Source organism: Chiloscyllium plagiosum, chromosome 14 (assembly GCF_004010195.1).
Source record: "Chiloscyllium plagiosum isolate BGI_BamShark_2017 chromosome 14, ASM401019v2, whole genome shotgun sequence".
NCBI lineage: Eukaryota > Metazoa > Chordata > Chondrichthyes > Orectolobiformes > Hemiscylliidae > Chiloscyllium > Chiloscyllium plagiosum.
In genome coordinates, this window is record NC_057723.1 from 35,935,284 (window position 1) to 35,960,829 (window position 25,546).

Genomic DNA, 25,546 nt, shown 5'->3' on the forward strand with positions numbered 1-25,546 from the left:
GATTGATGAGGGCAGAGTGGTGAACATGATCTATATGGACTTCAGTAAGGTGTTCGACAATGTTCTTCATGGGAAACTGGTTGGCAAGGTTAGATCTCATGGAATACAGGGAGAACTAACCACTTGTATACAGATCTGGCTCAAAGGTAGAAGACAGAGGGTGGTGGTCGAGGATTGTTTTTCAGACTGGAGGCCTGTGACCAGTGGAGTGCCACAAGGATCGGTGCTAGGTCTCTACTTTTTGTCATTTACATAAATGATTTGGATGCGAGCATAAAAGGTACAATTAGTAAGTTTGCAGATGACACCAAAATTGGAGGTGTAGTGGACAGCGAAGAGGGTTACTTCAGATTACAACAGGATCTTGACCCGATGGGCCAATGGGCTGAGAAGTGGCAGATGGAGTATAATTCAGATAAATGCGAGGTGCTGCATTTTGGGAAAGCAAATCTTAGCAGGACTTATACACTTACTGGTAAGGTCCTAGGGAATGTTGCTGAACAAAGAGATCTTGGAGTGCAGGTTCATAGTTTCTTGAAAGTAGAGTCGCAGGTAGATAGGATAGTGAAGGAGGTGTTTGGTATGCTTTCCTTTATTGGTCAGATATTGAGTACAGGAGTTGGGAGGTCATGTTGCAGCTGTACAGGACTTTGGTTAGGTCACTGTTGGAATTGCATGCAATTCTGGTCTTCTTCCTATCAGAAAGATGTTGTGAAACTTGAAAGGGTTCAGAAAAGATTTAAAAGGATGTTGCCAGAGTTGGAGGATTTGAGCTACAGGGAGAGGCTGAACAGGCTGGGGCGGTTTTCCCTACAGCGTTGGAGGCTGACGGGTGACCTTATAGAGGTTTATAAAATTATGAGGATAAATAGACAAGGTCTTTTCCCTGGGGTCAGGGAGTCCAGAACTAGAGGGCACAGATTTAGAATAAGAGGGGAAAGATATAAAAGAGACCTACGGGGCAACTTTTTCCACACAGAGGGTGGTATGTGTATGGAATAAGCTGCCAGAGGAAGTGGTGGAGGCTGGTACAATTGCAACATTTAAGAGGCATTCGGATGGGTATATGAATAGGAAGGGTGTGGAGGGATATGGGCCAGGTGCTGGCAGATGGGACTAGATTGGGTTGGGATATCTGGTCTGCATGGACAGGTTGGACCGAAGAGTCTGTTTCTATGCTGTACATCTCTATGACTCTATGTTCAGTCTCTCACCTGTTAGAATGACCATGATAGTTTCAATTTTTTCATATATAAATCACAATACTGTTTTTAAAAGTTACATGCTCAGGTTAACTGTAACAAAGATGTTGAGATGTTGAAGGTGTTAGCCCCCTGTGTTCCCTGTCTGTGCCATAATGTTTAGACTGATTATCATTCTTTCAATGATGCTGGGTCAAAATCCTGGAACTTCCTCCCTAACAGCATTGTGTTTTTACCTACAACACATGGACTGCAACAATTCAAAAAAGGCAGCTCACTATCTCAATGGCAACTAGGCATGGGCAATAAATGCTGGCTCAGCCAGCAAAGCCCACATCCCACAAACTGATAAAATAAAATTCTATAAGTTCCATTTCTGGACAACTCTTATAGTAACATTTTGGTTTTAACTGGATGTTGTAGAATTGTCTTAACACACTGTTGTATTGGAGATAGCTATTGTTCTGACCAGCAGTACTTTCTCAAATGGTTGCTCCTTTTGCTAGTTTTATATGCAGCAGGACTGCACAATTTGGGCTTCGAATACAAATGCCAGCTGACTCTTCCTTAGTAATTTCTGTGCTGGACTTGTTGGTGAAGACTGATTACTGCTTAATTCTTCAGATGATGCTTAAAGCGCTCTAGGAGAGGTCTAGCAAAGTGGTAGTAATGTAGGTGAATGTGGAAGCATCAGTAGAAGGACAAAATAGAGAGTCAGATATGTTCTTCAAAGAGGTGTTGTAGATGAGTGTGAATTCTGCAATTGTTCTCTTTAAATAATACTATTTTCATTCTTCCTACCAAAGTGAACACTATTATACTTGACCTACTTTTTGTCCATTTACTCAGCCTATCTACATTGGTTTATATCCTGGTTTGGACATTTTCACAAATATTGGTAGGCTGTTATGTTGTGTCATTTGCAAATTTAGCTATCATGCCTCTGAGCCCTTCATAAAAGTCATTTATATAAATGGTAAAACGTTGACAGGTCAGCATAGATCCCACTCGTTACATCCTGACAATCTGAAAAAGACCCATTTAAGAATATTTCATTTTTATTTTACCAACCTGCCATCTACTCTTTGATCCATGCGTGTATGCTATCCCCACACCATGAGGTCCCACTTTACATAATATCCAATTATATGGAATCTTGTCAAATAGAATCTTTGAAGTCCAAATGCTATACATCAACAGTCTCTCCTATAATCAAAGTACATGTTTCTCCTTGAACAAATTTGAGAAATTAGTTAAATGCCATGTTGAGTTTTCCTGATTACTGTGGATTTTTCCAATTGCCCAGTTATAATCTCCTTATAACTAATTCTGATATCTTTCCCAAGACAAAATCATACTTTCATATTCTCTGCCTCGACTATAGTGATTGTATTTGCTCCTTTTAAGTCTAATGGAACCTTACCAGAATCTAATGAATTATGGAAAATTAATACCAACTCATTTACAACCTTATTTACCTTCTGAAGAGCATATGAGTGAAGTCTAACAAGATTCAAAGATATACTAATCTGTAACTTCATCAGTCAGTTCAGTGATTGCCTAGTTACACCAAGTTCCTCTCTACTTTCAACCTCATGATTTATTGGCTTAACAGATACTTTTTGTATCCTCTTTGGTGAAGCTGGAAATCAAATATTTATCTCATTATTATTGTTATTTCATCCTCACTAACACTCAACACTCAGTCCCCTACCTTACTCACTGTATACCCATGACTGCATTGTCAAATACCAGACTAATGTCATTTACAAGTTCGCTGATGACACCACCACAGTCGATCGAATCTCACATGGTGACGAAACAAACTACAGACAGAAGGTGGAAGACCTGGAAAAATAGTGCACTGAGAACAACCTAGCTCTCAATGCCAGCAAAACCAAGGAACTCACTATTGATTTTCAGTGGGATGTTACTCATGCCCCCTACACATTAACAGCACAGAGCTGGAATGACTGGAGAGTGTCAAGCTCCTGGGATGGGTCATCCACAACAAGCTTTCTTGGACTCTTCATGTGGACGCATTGGTTACAAAGGCCCAACAATGTCTCTTCTTCCTCAGGCAACTGAGGAAATTTGGCATGATGGCGAAAACCCTTGCCAACTTTATAGGTGCGCCATCAAGAGCAACTGTACCATTCAAGATCAGAGACGGTTACAGAGAGTGGTGAACTCGGCCCAGACAATCACAAAGGCCAACCTCCCATCTATAGAATCCATCTACCAGGCCCACAGTCAAGGAAAGGTCGACAGCATTCTCAAAGATCCACCCCACCCTGGCAATGTTTTTCTATAACCTCTACCATCGGGGAGAAGGTATAGAAGCCTGAACACATGCAACAGCCAGTTTTGAAAGTTTCTACCCTACCGTTGTTAGAATACTGAATGAACTCAAATTCTTAACATTCGCCTGTACTTGTGTGTTTGTTTTGCTGCTGTTTACCGAATATATATACACTATCTACGCTATTTAACTATATGATCTGCTGTATTGCTCGGAAGACAAAGCTTTTCACTTTGTGACAAGCTTTGGTACACGTGACAATAAATTCAATACAATTCAATTAGCATACTGAAAGATGGAGCAGACTCGACGGGCAGATTCACCTTCTTCTGTTCCTGTGCTTTATGGTCTACCACACTCTCATCCACAACTATCCATTTATGATAAGATTTAACTGCACACAATTCAACCAGCAAAATTGCATACAGGGATTGCAGGGGTGTTAAATTGGTGTTCATTCAGTCATTATTGTACTGAATGGCAGGGCTGGCTAAATGTACTGAACAGCCTATACTTGTTCGGATATTCTTAAATTCATAACCCCCATCAATCAACCACAACCCAACCACTCTATCTAACCCTACTGAATATCCATGCTAACTCAACTACTCACCTCACCTGCCCTAATCTCACCCATTCATCAGGTTTCAGATCAGACCTTAAAACTTACCACACGGAAGCTAGTATGATAAAATGTGGGCATGCTCTGTCTTGTCCTAACTCCAATTTATGTCATTGTGGACACTGTGGTGTGCATCGGTTTGTCAGCAGGGATCAGAAGATCACAAAAGAAAAACACATGCCAGCATCAGGTTGGGGAAATCTTGAATGCAGTATGAATCTGACCATCACTGCTGCTACTGGAGAGATCTGGCCACTTTTTGTTTAGTTAATCAAAGCAGTCAGATTTCAACCGGATTATTTCTACAGAAACTAAAGAATACATAGGTCCATATTTGGAACACATATTTGGTAAGTTAATTGTGAGCTCATTATTCGTCTATGTTTTCATTTACTTCAGTCTAACTGAACTGTTAACTTCTTTATAGACTCAACAATTAAAGTACAATATTGTGAATGGTTACTGCATCATAAAATTCAAATAATACAACTAAAGTGGTTACTTGGCACATCGGGTTTGTACTGGCTCTTTCAAAGAATAATCCAGATGCCCTCATCTCCTACCTCTTTCTCCATGGTCCTGCAATTTTTTTCCACTTTATCAAGTATTTATCCAATTCTCTTTAAAAGCTACTATCACGTCAGCTTCAAAAGTAAATTGGAAGAGTTTTGAACATATTTAAATTGCAGCAATAGGACGGAAGCAATGAAGTAGGATTGACTAATTACACTCAAAAGGTTTGGCGTAATCTTGCTGTACTCTGGAGTATTATTTGATTCTACTACTCAGTGCACAACAACGGTTTTGGATTAACTGCAGTCATGAGAGGAAGAACAATACTCTTCAATTTCTCTAAACAAAGTTAAGGGAAGGCAATGACCTTGTGGTATTATTACTAGACAATTAATCCAGATAGCCAGGCAATGTTCTGGAGCCCCAGGCTTAAATTTATAGCAGCTGATGGAATTTGAATTCAATAAGAATCTAGAATTAAGAGCCTACTGATGACCATGTTGATTAGCAGGGAAAAAAAAACATGGTTCACCTGTTTCCTACAAGTAAGAAAATCGGCATTACCTGGTTTGGCCTACATGTGACTCCAGACCCATAGCAGTGGGCTGATTCTTATCTACCCTTCAAGCAATTACAAATGGGCAATAAATACTGACACCACCCCGTCCCATAAATGATTTTTTTAAAAGAACAAAGCTCTGAAATGGACTAATGTTAATTCAGCTCTAAATGCAGACCATAACCAATATCAATTACCAATGTTCAAATATTCAAAATCCAAAAACTCAATGATCATTAATATGATACATACAGTCCAATCGCCCAACAAGTGTTTGGAGATTCCTCCCAATCTACTTCATTTAACTCAATCAACACAGATTTTTACCCTTTCCTTCTTTTGTGTCAATGCTCACACTGTCACCACTTTGGATTTTTCCTGAATTTCCCAATGGATTTATTGATCACTACCTAGCTCCAACGGTCCCTCTCCACTACATACTTGTAGTTACATTGATTGATTCCAAAACTGAATCGATGATTGGGGAAACATTGAATTAAGGACAGAATAGAAATTTCATGATTTTCAATGCCAGTGTTGAAGACTACGGATGAATAGGCATCGCACAACAATCAACAGACAGGAGGGTTCTCTCCCAGTTGGGGAACACTTCAGTGGTCCAGGACATTCAGCCTCGGACCTTCAGGTGACCAGAGGACTTCGGGACAGGCAGCAGAGGAAAGTGGCCGAGCAGAGGCGGATAGCTAAGTTCGGTACCCATAGGGAGGGCCTCAACCGGGACCTTGGGTTCATGTCACATTACAGGTGATCACCATTGCACTACACACACACACACACACACACAGACACAGACGCGCACACAGACACCCACACACACCCTTATAGACACACACACTCCCACATGCACCCCCTCGCAGACTGAAGACACTCTGCACTCACCACACACACACACTTTCTCACACTCTCAATCCCCACCCCAGACAGACAGACAGACACAAACACACACACACACACACACAAAGACCCACACGCACACATATATTTTGTGGGGTGAATTTGTACTTGCAGAGTTACATTGCACTTTGCTCAAAAACTGCATACATTCATGTAGAACTCTGAGCTCAAAAACTGCATGAATTTATGTAAAACTCCGTTTTCTCATTTTTTAGATTAGAATCAATCTAAACATCAGGTCATAGACAGAGAACACAGGGGCCTAACATCCTGATGAAGGGCTTTTGCCCGAAACGTCGATTTTGAAGCTCCTTGGATGCTGCCTGAACTGCTGTGCTCTTCCAGCACCACTAATCCAGAATCTGGTTTCCAGCATCTGCAGTCATTGTTTTTACCTTCAACATATTGTCTAGCTATCACCATTGTTAACAGCTAACCAGAGAATTCAACTTTAAAAAAAAAAGGTTTTGTGATTTACACATGAAAGAAGTGAAACTATCACTATATTCTAACAGATGAAAGGTTTAACAGACAATCAATGTTTCAATGTATAATTTCAGTTACATCACACTGCAAATTTTTGCTATAAATTCTGTGTTACGATCGAGCCCTCCACTATCACCTGATGAAGGAGCATCACTCCAAAAGCTAGTGTGCTTCCAATTAAACCTGTTGGACTATAACGTGGTGTTGTGTGATTTTTAACTTTGTACACTCCAGTCCAACACTGGCATCTCCAAATCGTGTTGAAGACTGCATTTAGCGACGACTCTGGATGATGAGATACAACACATATGCAAATTTGCCAAAAGCACAAAGTGAGGCAGCACCATATGCAAGTAATTTCATGCTTCCACTATTAACAGTAATATAAATAGGTACATCAGGTTATCAAAAAGGCTAATGAAATGCTAAATAGCTGGAATACAAAGGTGGTAGATATTACATCTCATCTACAGAAAGCCCTAGTTTGATCGCATGTGGTGTACTGTTAGCAGTTCTGAATTGATAGACAAATAGAAATAAATGGGCATGATTTGATGGCCATCACAGAGCCTTGGTTCTAAGGTGATCAAGAATGGGAACTAAGGAGTATTTGATATTTCAAAAGGATAGGAAGAAAGAAAAATGAGGTGGGATAGCTCAGTTAATAAGAGATGAGATCAAAACAGTCATGAGAAATCTTAGCTTGGAAGATATAATTGTCAAATCAAAGTACAAACAGGAAATGTTGGAAATATCCACCAGATCTGGCAGCTTCAAGGTGAAGAACCCGCTGGTGAAAATATCAAAAAGCAAAGTCACTGAGGGAATTACTTCATAAACCCTTTAACAATAGACAAAGGGTACACTGCTAGGAGTGTGCATTGAGAAATAATTAGTAAACTTACAATAAAGATACTGAAATAATCATGTGAGTGAATGAATGCATGATTAATTTATTGCCACATATTTTGAAAATATAATGAAAAGTGTTTTGTCACCATAATACGACACCATTTTGCGATGTAATTAGGATAAAAAGAAATTATTTAAATAAAAGGAGTGAATCTTCTGTTCAAATTGGTATCTCAAGCACAGCTTCAGAGCTTCTGCAAGGTATTCTGCATCTTAAAGAGTCCCAATCTGGGAACAGGAACGATGACACCAATACCCCCCATCTGCCGCCAACAGATAGCACAAGGTACCGCCGCTAATCGGGTAGCCCCAGCCCATACTGTCGATGCTGCAACCAGCCACGGTCCTGCTAACACTGCTCCAGCCTCGAAGATGAAGAAAGGAAGAAACAAAGGTGATACATACATAGAGGAAATGATGCTGCCAGCCTGGAGCCCAAACGCTAGCTACCATGCCAGTGCTATTTGAAAAAAAAACACAGGGGTCATGTGATTTCAATCTTCATCAGTAGTGGATAAGTTGTTGGAGGTGATTCTGAAAGATAGGATTTACATGCACTTGAAGAGGCAGCGACTGATTAGAGATAGTCAGCATGGTTTTTGTGCAAGGAAAACTGTGTCTCACCAACTTGATTGAGTTTTTTGAGAAAGTAACCAAACAAATTTAGGACAAAGTGGTAGACATTCCTTACATGGACTTTAGTGAAGCCTTTGACAAGGTTCCACATGGTAGCCTAATTTTGTAAAGTTAAATCACATGGGACTCAGGGTGAGCTTGCCAATTGCATACAAAATTGGCTTGATGGTGCAAGATATAGGGTGGTGGTAGAGAGTAGTTTTTTGGAATGGAGGCTTGTGACCAGCGGTGTTCCACAGGGATCAGTTCTGGGTCCACGTTGTTTGTCATTTATACAAACGATTTGGATGAGAAAATAGGAGACATGGTTAGCAAGTTTCCAAATGACACCAAACTTGGTGGAAAAGTGGGCATTGAAGAAGGTAATTCAAGATTACAAAGAGATCTTGATCAATTGGATCAATGGGCTAAGGAGTGGCAGAAGGAGGTGACTTTGGATAAATATGAGGCACTGCATTTTGGTAAAGAAAACAAGGTAGAATGTATACAATTAAGGGTAGGGACCAGGGTAATGATGTAGAACAAAGAGACCTCAGGGTTCAAGTACATAATTCTTTGAAATTTGATTGACCAGTAGACAGGGTGATTAAGAAGGTGTTTAGCACGGTTGCCTTTATTGCTCAGACCTTTGAGGAGAAGAGTTTGGATATACAGGACATTAGTAAGGCCTCTTCTGGAGTACTGTGTCCAGTTCTGGTAGCCTTGCCATAGGAAGATTTTTCAATTGGAGAGCGGTCAGTAAAGATTTACCAGGATGTTGCCGGGACTAGAGGTTTTGAGTTCTAAGTAAAGGCTGGGACTTCTTTCATTTGCATGTAGGGAGTTGAGGGGTGACCTTATAGAGCCAAGAGGAGTATAGATTAGGTTTAGAAAGAGCAGAAGCCTTTTCCTTAAGGTGGGGGAGTTCAAAACGAGGGAGCATATTTAAGGTGAGGTGAGAGGAGAAAGTTTTAAAAAGCACAAGAAGGGCAACTTTTTTTTTCCCACAGAGTGATTTGTGTGTGCAATGAACTGGTACAGTTAGAATATTTAAAAGAGATTAAGGGCCCTATTTTCTCTCTGCTTACTTTGTCCTTAAGGTATGTGTACAGTCTCTTTGCATTCTCCTTAACTCTATTTGCCAAAGCTATTAGATTACTTTACAGTGTGGAAACAGGCCCTTCGGCCCAACAAGTCCACACCAACCCGCCGAAGCGCAAACCACCCTTACCTAACACTACGGACAATTTAGCACGGCCAATTCACCTGACCTGCACATCTTTGAACTGTGGGAGGAAACCAGAGCACCCGGAGGAAACCCACGCAGACACGGGGAGAATGTGCAAACTCCACACAGTCAGTCGCCTGAGGCGGGAATTGAACCCGGGTCTCTGGCGCTGTGAGGCAGCAGTGCTAACCACTGTGCCGCCCTATCTCATGTCCCTTTTTGTCCTCTTGATATCCCTCCTGAGTTTACTCCTACTGCCCTTGTACTCCTCTAGGAATTCACTTGATCGCAGCTGTCTATATCTGACATATGCCTCTTTCTTTTATTTTACAAAGTGAATCAGGTATTGTATTCAGACTACCCTAGCACCTTTAACATCCAAAGACTCCACTTGTTACATGACATTTTTAAAAAAGCAATAAGTTTGCATCGAACGCTCTATTTTAAAAAGTGAGCCAAGTGATTGGGGACTAGGCATAACAGATCAGGAACATAGCAGGGAGTGGAAGGTCGACATAAAAGGAGGGGAAGCAGAGCAGTGAATGGAGGCTGGACATAAAAGGCGAGGATAAGAAGCCAGAAATAAAGGGACAAGAGCAAAACAGCAGGAGGGTTCTGGGGAGTGGATAGAAATTTAACAGACACAGAGCGTAACTTTCAATTCTCCTGGTACCAGAGGTCTGGAGAATTGCAGATGATAGATTCCTGTTCAAATATAGGTACAAGCACAAGTCCAGCAATTACAGACTAATCAGTTTATCCTCAGTTGTGGGAAGCTTTTAGAAACATTTATTCAGGACAAAATTGACCATTACTTGGACAAAAGCAGATTACGTTAAGGAAATTCAGCATAATCTGTTAAAAGCAAAGAGTATTTAACTAACTTGAATTTTCTGACAAGGTTACAGAGTCAACGAGGGCAATCTTGAAGACATGGTATACATGGATCTCAAATTTGTATTGATAACCGGCTTGTGAGCAACATTAGAGGGGAAAAAAAGGGGTAGTAGCAACATAGATAAGACCTTGACAGTCAGGAAGTAGTAGTTAATGGTTGCCTTTTGGACTGGAGAAGTTTCATAATCATTTTAGATCTTCTTGATTTAGGAACTTGATTAGGACACAATTTCAAAATCTACAGATGCCAAATCTTGGAATTATTGTTGACTGAGAGGAGAATAGTGTTAAACTGCAAAAATATAGATGGGTTGACAAAGCGGTAGGTGGGTACATGATATTTAATGCAGAAAAGTTTTATAGGAGAACAGGAAGCAGATAAAAACAGCATAAAGGTGCACAATTCTAAAAGAGGTACAGGAGCAATAGGATGCAAATCATATGTGCACAAAATCACTGAAGATGGCAGGATAAGTCAAGAGCATGTTTAACAAAGCACAAGTACAAAAACAAGGAAGGTATGATAAAACTATTAAAAACTGGTTCAGCGTCATCCTGAGCATAGGTGTTCAGGGCACTACACTTTGGAAAGAATGAGTAAACACCAGAGGTGGTGCATAAAAAAAAATCATGAAATCAATTCCAGGAAGGAGAGTCTTCAGTTATATAGATTATTAGAAAAACTGAGACTGTTGTCCATGAGAGGTTTGAGAGGAGATTTGATGTAGGGATTTGCAGAAAAGCAGATAAGAAGAAATGGCTCCTATGGTGAAAGGATTAAGAACCAGAGACACAGATTTAAGGTGGTGATTAGCCAAACAAGCAACACCGACATGGGAATAAAGCATTTTTTTAACCCAGTGAATGATCTGGAATGTAATGCCTGAGTGTGGTAGAGGCAGATTCAATCATGGCTTCAAAACATAATCGTATGGTTATGTGAAAAAAGGCAGACTTGCTGCTCTGCAGGGAAAGTGCTAAACTGCAGAACTAGTTGAACTTGTGTGCACCAACTGCTTATATGGTGGGCTGAATGGCTTCGAGCTGTACTGTAACATTTGATAATTCTATTGAGTATTCAGATTAGTGTAAACAGCAAGAATACCATAATTTTGTTACTGGCTCAGCTGTTCCCCAATCAGAATACTTCAACTTGTCACTCATCTTAAATCTACATTCTCTGGTTACTGATCCTTCTGCCAATGCAAACCAGTTCACTTAATTATTGTCAAAAACATTCAGGATTTTCAGCATCTTTAGTAAATCCTCTTTGTTGTAAAGAGAAGAACCCCAGTTTCAAACAGTTGTTTGGTACTGCAGATCTGGAGTACGGCTGGGGCAAAAAAAAAAGTCATTTTGTCAAGCTTTTCAGCTTGCACTCATCAGGATAATTCACAAGGAGGTATCAAAGGGAAGGAAAAAACATCATGAATATAGTGAGAGAGGAGACTTGAAGTTTGAGCAAGATGAACAAAGACACTCTAATGTTGTCCTGCAGGTGAGCTGGAACTGCAAATGCCAACTTTTAAAGGAAACATTAATAGGTTACAACTACTACCTCGCGGCTCTAGGAGTCCAGTCTTGGGTGACTGTTTGTGTAGAGTTTGCATGTTCTCCCCATGTCTGTGTGGGTTTCAGCTGGGTACTCCATTTACCTCCCACAGTCCAAAGATGTGCAGGTTAGGTGGATTGACCATGTTAAATTGTCCCATAGTGTCCAGGGATGAGCAGTCTAGGTGGCAAAATAAGGTGTGGGTCTGGGTGGGATGCTTTTTAAGAGGGATGGTGCAGACTTGATGGGCCAAAAGGCTTCTATTTGCATTATTGGGATTATACGATTCTGTTAAAAAGAACCTCTGTCTGGCCTTAAACGTGAATCTAAAAGATTTAATGCTATTATTTAAAAGAGCAGAAGAGTTCTCCTTCAAGTCCTGGTCAATATTTATCCTTTAATCAGTATGATCAAAACAGTGCATTTGATCATTATCATGTTACTGTTGGTTGGAGCTTTCTGTGTATACATTAGTTGCCATGCTTTCTCTCTTATAAACAGTAAAAACACTTCAAAAAATGTTCAATCAGCTGTAAAATGTTTTGGACATCTACCAGTGAATGCTGCTAATGAACACTCAATTAGACAGTCCTAATAAAATTCTATTTCTTTTCGTTCTAGGTATATTAATTGTTCACAATTGGCCTTCAGAAGGTGGTGAGGAGATGGAAAAAGCACAGCAAGTCAAGCAGCATCAGAGTAGCAGGGGAGTCGACGTTTCAGGTTAGGACCTTTCATCAGGTCCTGATGAAAAGTCCCAACCAGAAACACTGACTCTCCTGCTCCTCTGATGCTGTTTGACCTGCTGTGCTTTTTCTAGCTCCACACTTTATCGACTCTGACTCTGCAGTCCTCACTACCTCCAACTTGAGAAGGTGGTAGTGAACTGTGTTAAACTACTGTAGTACATCCATAGTAGGTCCAACTAAAGTGCTGTTCAGAAGGGAGGTCCAGGATTTTAACTAGCAAAGCGAAAGAAGTCTTACATTGCCCAGCCAGGATAGCATGCAGCTTGGAGGGGAATTTGAAGGTTAACGTATTTTCAGGCATTCACTGCTCTTTTCCAAAAAGCTAGTAGCAGTCATGCATTTAGAAAATACTTTCGAAGGTTCCTTAGTTACTTTCTGAACTACATCTCCTAAATGGTACACAATGCAGCCACTCTGCACTACCAATGAAGGGAGCAAATGTTTAAAGTGATTAATGTGGTGCTCTTAAATCAGCTTGCTTTGGCCTGGCTGGTTTAAGATTTTTCCAGTGCTATTGAAACTGCACACACCCATGCAAGTGGAGAGTGTTTTATCAATCCTGACTTTGCCTTGTAGATCGTGCAACAGCAAGGGATGAAAGTAGTGAATTACTCTCTGCAGAATTCTTAGCCTCTGTCTGGCTCTTGTAGCCACAATATTTCTGTGGTTTGTCCAATTAAGTTTCGGGTAAATGACAACTCGGGTATATAATTAAATATCATCAGGAGTTGGTTAGATTCTTTCTTTTACTGGAGATCTCTTGCATCTATGTGATACAAACGTTTTTTGCGCAGTTATCACCTAAACCTGAAAGTTGTCTAAGTATTGCTGTACCAGTCACAGATTCTACATTATTAGGTAGACACTACTGCTGTAGATTTACTGGAATATTTGGCTAAGAATGAATTTAGAGTAATTAAGATTCGCTCTAGATTTGATTTCGTAATCAGTTAAAGTATATATTATCTCTCAAACTCTTCTTGTACTCAGTCATAATTCATTGATTGTAAAAATTGTAAGGTAATTATCTGCAGTTGCAATCATAGAGACATTAGGAAAAAATTTAATCCTTAGTAAATCTGATTTTACATTATAACAATATTTTTCATGTGATTTGGCTGTTATAACCCTTTGGCAATGCTTGTAATTGCACAGTGAAAAGATAAAATGAAGCACAAGGCCTTAAAAAGTCAGAATCAATTTGTGTCTTTTACTGACTAATAGGAACCCAGTTGAAGGAAGACTTGGTACATTGCCTTAGATCACTGCATTAGGAACAGGAACATAAATACCTGGGTTCTCATTTCTGATTACTGTCCATTGGTCCTGCGTGACAGCATAAGAGTGCCTGTAGATGCTAGGTGCTGACAAGATAGGGTTATGTTAGAGGTATAAAAACAATTTTACTTAATACTTAGGTTTACAAATAAAGAATGGCTAGTTGGGTAGGTTACTTAAAAGTTTCCTACAATTTAGGAACCATAAACAGCAATAATAAAACAATCACATTTTCTTCCCGTGAAAAGGAATCAATGAAATTGGTTTATACCATTGTAAACACTCAATAAGGCAACGCCATACACAACACTAATGAGCGAGACTATAAGCGACATTAAGGAATAAACTGCTTGGAGTCAGAGATATATAGCACGGAAACAGACCCTTCAGTCCAAATCGTCCATGCCGACCAGATATCGCAACCCAATCTAGACCCACCTGCCAGCACCTGGCCAATATCCCTCCAATATGCCTGACCTGCTGTGCTGTTCCAGCAATCAAGTTTCCTCTGGGCCACCCGGACGAACCAACCCAATCACCCTGTAGCACAGCATTTCAACTCCCCCTCCCACTCCACCGAGGATATGCAGGTCATTGGACTCATCCACCGCCAAACCACAACAACGCGACGGTCGGAGGAGGAGCGTCTTATCTTCCGACTGGGAACCCTCCAACCACAGGGGATGAACTTGGACTTCACCAGTTTCTTCATCCCCCCTCCCCCCACCTTGTCTCAGCCGAATCCCTCCAGCCCGGCACCGCCTTCCTGACCTGCAGTCTTCTTCTTGACCTCTCCGCCTCCACCCTACTCCGACCTATCACCTTCACCTTGACCTCTTTCCACCTATCACATTTCCAACGCCCCTCCTCCAAGTCCCTCCTCCCTACCTTTTATCTTCTCCTGCTGAACACTCTCTGCTCATTCCTGAAGAAGGGCATGTGCCCGAAACGTCGAATCTTCTGTTCCCTAGATGCTGCCTGACCTGCTGTGCTGTTCCAGCAATCAAGTTTCAGCAATATCCCTCCAAACCTTTCCTATTCATATACCCATCCAGATGCCTTTTAAATATTGCAATTGTACTAGCCTCCACCACTTCTTCTGGCAGCTCATTCCATACACGCACAACCCTCTGCATGAAAAAGATGCCCCGTAGGTCTCTCTTATATCTTTCCCCTCTCACCCTAAACCTATGCCCTCTAGTTCTGGATTCCCCCACCCCAAGGAAAAGACTTTGCCTATTTATCCTATCCGTTCCCCTCATGATTTTATAAACATCAATAAGGTCATCCTTCAACCTCCAATGCTCCAGGGAAAACAGCCCCAGCCTATTCAACTTCTCCTTATGATTCAAATCCTCCAACCTTGGCAACATCCTTGTAAATTTTTTCTGAATCCTTTCAAGTTTCACAACATCTTTCCAATGGCTGAGACCTGACAGTCTTACCAGGTCAAATGGCCTCCTTCTGCACTGTAACCACTCTATGATTCTACAAAAATGAATGGTCATGTTAAAGGAACTCTTTAAAGGGTGTGTTAAAATTTAAATGCAAGATGTAGGCAGGTTAGTGAAGAAGGCATTGGCAGGCTTGTCTTCACTGGTCAGTGCATTGAATAAAGGAGTTGTGATGTCATGTTACAGCTGTACAGGACACTGATGAGGCCCTTTTGGAATATTGCTTTTGAATTCTGATCTCCCAGCTGTCAGAAAGTTGTGAAACTTGAAAAGGTTCAGAAAAGACACAAGGATATTGCCGGGATTGGAGAGTTTGAGCTATAGGGAGAGGCTGATTAGGCTGGAGTCATTTCCCTGGAGCATCTGAGGCTGAAGGGAGAACCTTATTGAGGTTTATAAAATCATGAGGAATATAGATAGGGTAAATAGCCAAGTTTTTTTTTCCCTCAGGATAGAGGAATCCAAAACTAGAAGGTACAGGGTTAAGGTGAGAGGGGAATGATTTAAAAGGGACCTGAGGAACAACATTTTCACGCAGAGGGTGGTGCACGTATGGAATGAGCTGTCAGAGGTGGTGGTGGAGACGGGTATAATTACAACATTTAAAAGGTATCTAGATGGTATCTGAATAAGAAGGATTCAGAGGAATATGGGCCAAATGCTAGCAAATGGGACTAGATCAGTTCAAGATATCGGGATAAGTTAGATTGAAGGGTCAATTTCTATGTTGTCTAGCTCTATGTCATCGGTGTAGATTTATGTAGCCGTTTTAGGACTGTAAAACTTGCCATGATATTTCACACAAATGTTCTCGAACAAAATATCACTCAGCATTTCTGCATATATACCATCTTTTCCCAGCGCCAGGGAGGTGGAGGTGGAGGTGGGGGTGGGCGGGCAGTAGCACGGCAGCACGGTGGCTTAGTGGTTAGCACTGCTATCTCACAGCACCAGGGACCCAGGTTTGATTCCATTCTCGGGCGACTGTTTGTGTGGAGTTTGCACATTCACCCCAAGTCTGCGTGGGTTTGCTCCAGTTTCCTCCCCAATCCAAAGATGTGCAGGCCAGGAGAATTGGCCATGCTAAATTGCCCATAGTGATAGATGCATTAGTCAGGGGTAAATATAGGCTTGGGGAATGGGTCTGGGTGGGTTACTCTTCGGAGGGTCGGTGTGGACTTGTTGTGCCAAAGGGCTTGTTTCCATACTGTAGAGAATCTAATCCAATCTATACTGAGTACTTCACTGGACCCTCCGTCCACAGATGCTGCCAGATCTGAGGTTCCCCAGCAACTTCTGTTTTAGTTATTAAGGTGTAACCCCTGCATTCCTCAGCATCTGTTTGCAGTGGTAAGCTAAATGCTTTTTAGGCAGTCAGGCTAACTTTCACGAAACATACACCTTTCTAGGCAATAATTAAGAGGAAGACAATAGAAAGTTACAGCTTAACGTTGACTGCATCTCAAACACCATTCCACTACGTCAGTACATTTTTGGTGTGAAGTTTTCCAACTGAAACTATTACACCTACATGAATACTGAAATACGGAACGCCATTAGTACTAGTCCTGCTTAATATATGATTTGTAATGGACAGTACTGGAATTGACTGAACCTCAAATAATGACATTTGCTATTTCATGGTAATGTTCCAGGTTTATAAAGCAGCTTCTCGAATTTAGCGCACACATGAATTACTTCGACAACTTAAGTTGTAGCAGTACTAGGGAAATGGCATTTTAGAATTTGTTTTTAAAAATCCAGAGATCGAAGCGCAATCATGATCAAGAAGCCTCTCAGCATAGAATCAGAAACGGGAGGGACAAATTTGTCAGTTCAAATGGGCAACGGATGCATCTGCAGAACAGGATGCAATCAAGTGATTCCTCGAGTTAAGAAAAAAGTTGGGTTTACATACAAAGAGAGATCTCACACGAAGCAGATAAACTGCACGCGTATTTTTAAAGAGCGCGGTGACTGTCACGGATTTGAGAAAGGGTCGGAAAGCAGCCCACCCCTAGATCGGGGACAGGTCGGAGATGGGGAGCAACTCGTTCGGGGGGGGGAAGAGTGTCAGGGAGGTGGATGAAAAGGGAAATAGTGCCGGTTGCTCCCAACCTACCCTCCATCCTCCATAGTGCGGAGTGTTGGTGCTCGATGGCCGCATTCCCTTGGGCCCAGCTCCGAGGAGAGGAGTAGCCGGCCGGGGTGAGGGAGTTGGTCCGGCCCTGCTCGCGGAGCCCGGGCTGAGGGCCTTAGCGCGGCGCCATGGCAGCGGCTCGCGCTCTCTCAGGACCCTGCCCTTAGCTCCCCGCCGCAGCGCCTGACTCCACGGTGTTGCCCGGTTGCCTGGCAGCGGCGGCGGCGAGAGACTCACCTGGCTCCTGGGCACCGTCCACCACCGCTGCGAGATTCCGCAGCATTTCTCGCCGTGTTACAGGGATTCATACAGCTCGCTGTGCGGCGGGCAAAGGGAGAGGTGGTTGCTGCGCTTTTTGCTTCACCCTCTTTTCGCCACCCGCAGCCCTAAACAAATCTGCCTCTCCAGAAGTTTAGCTTTCGAACGACTTGCTGCCGATTCTCATTGGAAACTCACAAGTTGTAAGCAACGGGCAAAGAGTGGCCAATGTGAGCAGACTGAGGTCAACAAACCAATCAAAAAAGTGCAACGTCCAACTAACAAGTAAATATTTGCTGATGTAAATTGAGTTGCTCTTGGCTAAGGAAGTGGGTACAGGGTGGCGTGTATTCAATCAATAAAATATAACTGCCTCTAGGAACAACTTCGGGAGAGTTGACTTTTCGTGGGAATTCCTAAATTCCACCCCTTCCTCTCTACATTTTGTGGTATTTTGCAGTTTGGAAGAATGATCTCACGTATCCAATGATTTCCAGAATTTTATTTTTCTTGAATACTCTGTTTTAAAGTGGTCGGTGAACTCTGTTTCTCTTTCCACAGATAGAACATGCTTATATTTGAAGCAATTTCTGCTTTTATTTCATGAGAATGTATTTGTTCATTTCCAGTTTACTGCCGGTTCTTAAAGTACAAAACTCCCTTATAACCAACAGCTATCCCGTTTTTTTTCCTGTTCTCTCCATAACTGCCATTCTGTGCCTTGAGGATTCAATATATACAATAACAGGAATTTTGGCTAAACTCCCAGGTGATGTTTGGGCGTGTTAAAGGGTCATTCGGAAGATTATACTGAGTAAAACTGGAAGATTACTGATTATAAAGAGCTATGCAGCTAAAATGTACAGGTGTTGCACATTATTTCTGGTAAAGGCAAATATCCCATATGCCTTCCTAACCACCATATTTCCTGAATGATTCCAAAGCTTATGCACCAGGGCCCTAAGTGAGAAATCTTTCCAGATATTATTTTTGTGTGATAATTACTTGTGTGTGCCTCAAACCATTTTTTCAGTACATGGTTAAACCTAATCTGATACTCTGGAGTTAATTGAACAGAAAAAAAAGCACTTTTAGTTGCTTTATCAGGTTTCGTTTCATTCTTATCTTTTCAAACTAAAGATTCGAAATGTTTTAACCTTCTCTTGCAATATTCTGGAACAGGTCAGCTCCGCTTCTTGCAGTGCTTTCGTTGTGTCTCCGTGATCAAAAGGTGAATCTGACCAGAAGTGAGTTTCACGTTAAAAGAACTGCAGCTGCTGGAGATCTGGAACAAAATCTGAAATTGCTCTGGCAGCATCTGTGCAGAAAAGGCAGAGTTAACGTTTCGGGTGCAGTGATCTTTCTTCAGAACTGCTTGATGGCCTCAAATTTCGCTGACTGATTAATGCCTCAGCATTGTTTTACAAATTTGATTACTGGTGTATCATAAATAGATTCCTGTATTAGCTGACGTCACCATAAAGTCCTGCCTTCTAAACCTCTCCCCTTGCCTGAAACCTGGTGCTCCTCAGTTTAATCTCACCACTGTTGTCTCTTTCTAATGACGGACCTCTGGGACTATGGCAGCTTTTCCTTTTATCTTACATGAATAGATATTATCATTCAGAAACATACTTTAACGACTTTCCTAAGTATTTTGACAACATTGATTGAATGTTCCCAGTATTTTCTGCTGACTTGTAATATTTTTCACTTACCTGTACTAAATCTCATTTGCACTTTTTGTCATGATCCTTTGGTAATTTGTTGATTAATTAGATTATTGTTATAGAATCATACAACACATAAGATTACTATTTGACCCACTGTACCTGAGCTGGCTCTTTGGTAGAGTCATCCAAATAGTTATTTTTCTCAGTAATTTTTTTCTAGTATTTATCCAATCCTCTTTTGTGAGGATTGTATTCAACCTGTTTCCACCGTCCATTCAGATAGTGCCTTTCTGATCAAAAATAATCTCTCTTCAGGTCAAATTATTTTATCAATCCTCTTAAACCTATGTCCTTTGATTATCATCCATTTTGCCATTGAAAATTTTCTCCTCATTGAACCATTCATGGTCTTGATCATCGCTACCAAGTTAAGATTCTCTGCTCAAAGACAGCAGCCTGTGAATTTAATTAACTTACATTTTAATTTTAAAAAGAGATCAAATGCCTGTTTTTGATCATTATCCAGTCTTGCTTTATAAAAATATATGTAGGCGTAAGGGGAAATAAGATCACAATTAGCTAACAATCAAAATTCATTGATTCACCTCATTCATAAATAACAGTTTAGATACAAAAACAGTAGCCTCAGAAGCATAGCCAGCATGATCAGAGTTACACTGGAAGTAAAGTGGGGCAGGATTTCAAGCAACCCTTTTTTTTCCCCAGGCCTAGCATCAGCATTATTTACACAAAGAGGTTTTCTATGCATCGGACCCCTTGTTGTCCTCAAGAGTTTCTCAGTAGCACTTTGCTGATCCATGCAGGAAGGGGGAAATGTGTTTGCACCAAAGAATGACAAAACAATTTGAAAAAAAAATGTTGCATTCACAAAGTGGCATTTTCAATATGTTTGTGATCCACGTCTACCAGAATCCATATGTCATCTCTAAAATTCAGACATTTGTGTGACGAGATTAAATTGCATATTTGAGTTTTCAGAATTTCATTGCAGACTTAATTTTTTTTTACAAACTGTTTTCATTTGGACTCCAGTATCGCTGGCAAGATCAGCATTTATTACCCCTCTGTATTTGCCCTGGAGAAAGTGATAATGAGCTGCTTTCTTGAATCTTTGCAGTCCTGATGATCATTTGCAGTGGTGTGTTATAGGGAAATGAAGGAGTTCGACACAACAATGAAGAAGACATTAAAACACATAATATTAAGCAGCTTGGACTGAAAGTTGGTGAATGTACTGAAAAAGGAAATAATGGTTAATGGATGTTTTTGGATTAGAGTCAGTTTCCTATTAGTTTTTACATCTAGATGATGTGGAATTAGGTGTCAGGGCATAGTTTCAATTTCTTCCACCAGTACAGAAAAAATGCATTGTAAACCAAAGTGCCTTCAAAGGTACATGGACAAGTTAGCAGATTGCTAAACAGACCTGATGCATCTTATTGCTGAGAATGTAAGTGGTATGCAAGGAGTAACAGTATATACTAAAGTGATAGGGGAGCACAGTTCAAGAATACGCATTTTTCAAAAATTCATCCTAATATTTTTAAAAGCACGCAGGATACTAGGTTTGTAAATGATGATTATAGATTACTCAAACAATGATGCAACACTAAACCCATGAAACACATAACTATGGCCAAAGAAATCACACACACCCCACCCCCACTCCAGGTTACATCTTCTCATACCTGCCTTATCATATTACTTGGCTTCAGTAAGATCCTCAAATTTGGTTTCTCCCAGTATTTCTTTAGCACATTATTTTTGTTTCAATACCTAAAATATTTTGCTGTCTAAGCCTCTTAGTTTAAAATCATTGTTTACTCACCTCCAAGTTATTACTGACATGAATGAAAATGTCCCTGACCATTGCCACTTCCATATGAAGCCAATCACATAGAATTTTACAATATAGACACAAGGTGTGTGGCCCACTCTTATTTTGAGATTTAAAATCCAAACAAACTTTTCCCTCACCTATACTTAATTTGATCCCATCATTACTCTCTATTCTTTTCACCATCATGTTCATATCTAGCTCCTCTTCAATGCATCTATTTGCCTCATTCATTGTACCTAACAGGAACTTGCACATTATCTGAATTATGAAGTTTTTTGTGTTGTCCACAAAGTTAAACCCCTTAGAATAAAAGTGGTAACAATAAGGATGCAAAGTTGGTTCAGTGAAAGAAAAGAGAATGTTGGTAAATAATTATTTCTCAGACTTGGTCAGTATTTGGACTACATGATCTATATTAATTACCTTGGCTTAAGTGTGGTGCAGGTCACAATTTCAAAAGTTGCAAATGACCTAAATGTCATAGAGAGTGAAATGATCCCACACAAGACAATAAAATTTAATGCAAGGGAATGCAAAAAATAGCATCTTTGGTGGCAGAATGAGAAAAGGCAAATAAAATATACAATCCTAAAGGGAGTGCAAAATCATAAGCACTGGAGTTATAGGTGTACAAATCATTTAAGGTGACAAAGGTTCAGGAAGTAGTTAATAAGACATACAGGATCCTGAGATTTAAAGGTACAGGTATACAATACAAAATCAAGGAAGTTATGGTGAACTTTTATAGAAAACTGGTTCAAGCTTAACTTAAGTAGCATTCAGTTCTGGCCAGGACATCATGAAAGATCTGAAGGTATTGAAAAGATGCAGAAAACAATTATGAGAAGGTCTCGAGAATGAGAGATTTTAGTTACGAGGATTGATTGTAGAAGCCAGAATTGTTCTCGTTAGATAAAAGTAAAATATTTTGGATGCTGGACATCTGAGACAAACACAAAAAATGCTGGAAAAATTCAGCAGATCTGTTAGCATTTGTGGAGAAAGAATCAACATTAACCTTGAGTCCAGAATGACCTCTTCAGACTGAAAAGGAGCTGGAAAATGAAACAAAAACAGAAATTGCTGGAAAAGCTCAGCAGTTCTGGCAGTATCTTTGCAGAGAAATTATAGTTAACATTTTGGGTCAAATGACCCTTCCTCAATTCCAATAATCATACATGGTTGTCTCTGAAGTCTTGGCAGATACAGCTTACTCAGAAAAATAATTAGAGAATTTCTTGCAATCACTGTCGTAGAAGAGCAAATAAACTTCACCCTGAACTCCACAAGAAAGGTTTCTTTTCAGAAATAAGAGAACAGCTAGGCAACACTTCCTAGTAGACTATTTCCCATCTATTTCCAGATACCACTGTACTTCCAAGAACAATGGGACACGATGTCAAGCATTTTTTTTCCAGGCCTAGCATCATTGTCAGGCAAGTCTACAGCAAAGCAAGCAGTTATCACCATCATGCAATTTTTAGGAGGCGTCATTAAAAAAAATACAATGTCAACAGTGATCTTTTAAAAACATATTTTAAATAAATCATTCAAGGTATTTCCACAAAACTTAAAAAACTTTTCTACAATCATTAAAATTCTAGTCTTCCAAGAACTATTGACCCAGATTTTCTAACACCACACAGTTGTTATTCCAACTAAGAATTGCACTTGTAGAATTCCCATTGTAGTGGATGGCAAAGGAGTTGCCTGGGAAATATAATTCAATTAATAGGTATTATTCATAATGATTTTAGTTGGGCAGCAAAAAAAAACAAATGCGTTTCAAAATTTCACTATTTGTACATATTAAAATATTAGATAAAGGATATTACAAATAAAATGTTTTAAAGATAATGTCACACACAAGATATTTCCAGGAAAGATCTATAGCTTCAATCCAATTGAGCAGAAATGTACATCAATACTCATACAGACGTGAAAGGTACCCATATGGTTAGCGTATAATAGGGTTTTCTCAATGAAATGATAGTTTGCGAGTTGACTTAACACTGAAAATGTTAGCACATTATACAGTTGCTCTCTCTAAACTGAATTTGCTGTGCATCTGAAGAAATTACAAATTCCTTGAACACAGTTTAAAAAGCATCAATTAAATCATAACTGGTCTACTGTAACTAATTTACTTACAAAAGATTGCAGAAACCACAAGAAAAGATTCACAATAGAATAAAAAAATGGTGGTGGCATGAAGACAGTGGCATAAAGTGTTAAATGCAAGCGACAAAAAGGCTAAAATGGAGGGAAGACGACACATTTGAAGTTACAAAAGAAATCAGCAGCAGGATTGTGTCAAAATTCTGCAAACCAGAAAGTTTACTACTATCAAGTACAGGTATTACAGTACATTGTTAGTTTATGGAATAGACTGCCACCTGGTGCAAAGTTGAAAATTATACAACACCAGGTTATAGTCCAACAGGTTTATTTGGAAGTACTAGCTTTCGGAGTACTGCTCCTTCATCAGGTAACTAGTGGGTCAGGATCATAAGACACAGAATTTATAGCAAACAATCGTAGTGTCATACAACTGATACGATATATTGAACACACCTAGATTGTTGTTAAGTCTAGTGCAAAGACGGTGCACTCAACTGTAGTTACTTTTAATCAACCTATTTAGACATGTTATGACACAAATCTGGAGTACTTGGGTCTAATAACCCAGAGAGAGGAACACTACAGATGCACCACAAGAATCCATGCACTCAATTGTATGATAAACAAATTGATTTCTGCTCCTACAGGTAGGTACACAGCAATAAACAAGACAAAATTAATCTACACACATTACAAGTACAGAATTAAACAAATTGAATTGGTCAATTGAACTATCCTTATGCAGTACACATATTGCATATTGTCACTTTATTTATAGGAGAAATCAACGACCAATGCCTAAAACGCTCAATGTACCATTGTTTCTCCTGTTGCTAGCGTTGTAGAACTTTCAAATTATATTTACGTAGATTTGAAAGCTTAATGGGTATCGTATGACTGGATAATGATTTACAGTGGGTTTCTGCAAGGCTCAATATTAGGTCCCATGCTATTAAAGATATACATCAATATATTGAAGGCAATGCATTGCCTTGGTGGCTAAATTTGCAGATACTCAAAAGATAGGTAGGAAAGTATGTTATGACGATAATATAAGAACACAGAACAATAGATAAAGTGAACAATAGATAAAGTGGCAGATGAAATATATGAGAAAATATGGAATTGTTCACTCTGACAGGAAGAATTTTAAAAAACATTATTTAAATGGAGAAATGCAAAATTCTGTGGTGCAGTCATGGGTGTTCTAGTTATGAGTCACAAAAGATTTATATGCAGGTACAGCACATGAACAGAAAAACTAATGGGATGCTAGCCTTTGCGATGAGGGGAATGGAATATGAAAGAAGGATGTTATGCTTCAGTCAGACAGGAGTATCACCGAGACCACACTTTGAAAACTGTGACAGTTTTGGTCTTATTTAAGGAAATGTGTAAATGCATTGGAGGAAGTTCAGAGGAAATTTGAGAGTTTGATTTCTGGAATTAGTGGGTTAACTTAAGAGGAAAAATTGAACAGACTGGGCTTGCTTTTACAAGAGTTCAGAAGGTCAAGGAGGGATTTATTTGTCATATAAAAGACCCGAAATGATCTTGACAAGGTAGATGTGGAAAGGATATTCCATCTCTTGGTTGAGTGCAGAACTAGGGGACAGTGTTTCAAAATTAGGAGTTTCCCGTTTAGGACAGAGGAGATGAGAGTGATTTTTTTTTGTTCCTCAGGGTTGTGAAACTTTGTCTACCACAGAAGGCATTGGAGATGGGAGTCACTGAATATTTTTAAAATGAAGATAGATATTCTTGTTAGGTAAGAGTATCAAAGGTTATCAGCGATAGCTCGGAATGTGAAACTTGGAACACAAACAGATCTGCCATAATCTTATTGAATGGCATAGCAGGCCTGGGTGAAAAGCCTATTTATGCAAATTTTTATGCACACGTGCGTATGTGTGTATACATCTGATGTTTAAACGTAGGGGACATAATTAGGGAGTTTGTAGTTAAACAATTTTTTTAAAAGGCCATTGCTAGTGAAGGAGGAGGATGCAGGCTGCAGAAAGAGAAAACTAATCTGAGGGACAACTTTTCCACATGGAGTGATGCATATATAATGGAGAAAGTGATAAGTGCAGGTCCAGTTATAACATTTAAAAAAAATTTGGACAGGTACATGAATAGGAAAGATTGAGAGGAATATAGGCCCAGCACAGGCAAATGGGACTAGTTTAGTTTGGGAGACCTGGTCAGC

The 25,546-nt window shown here is 40.0% G+C and overlaps 1 protein-coding gene across 14 annotated transcripts in view; it reads right to left on the reverse strand.

The window, feature by feature from the left end:
• LOC122556624 (kelch-like protein 3) overlaps nt 1–17,951 on the reverse strand; it is a 119,869-nt gene extending 101,918 nt beyond the window's left edge. For 2 of the 14 annotated variants that reach the window (XM_043703548.1, XM_043703549.1), the window contains exons 1-2: nt 17,407–17,944; nt 13,845–13,916 (exon numbers count right to left, since the gene is read on the reverse strand). Coding sequence is in view for 8 of the 14 variants with exons in the window: in XM_043703547.1 (XP_043559482.1) it covers nt 17,662–17,732 (71 nt within the window). In the remaining 6 variants the exon portion in view is untranslated. Of the gene's footprint in view, nt 1–13,844; nt 13,917–17,406 lie in introns of all 14 variants that reach the window. The other 12 variants (XM_043703539.1, XM_043703536.1, XM_043703543.1 and 9 more) reach the window with 9 other exon arrangements.
• Between the last annotated feature and the right edge of the window lie 7,595 nt (nt 17,952–25,546).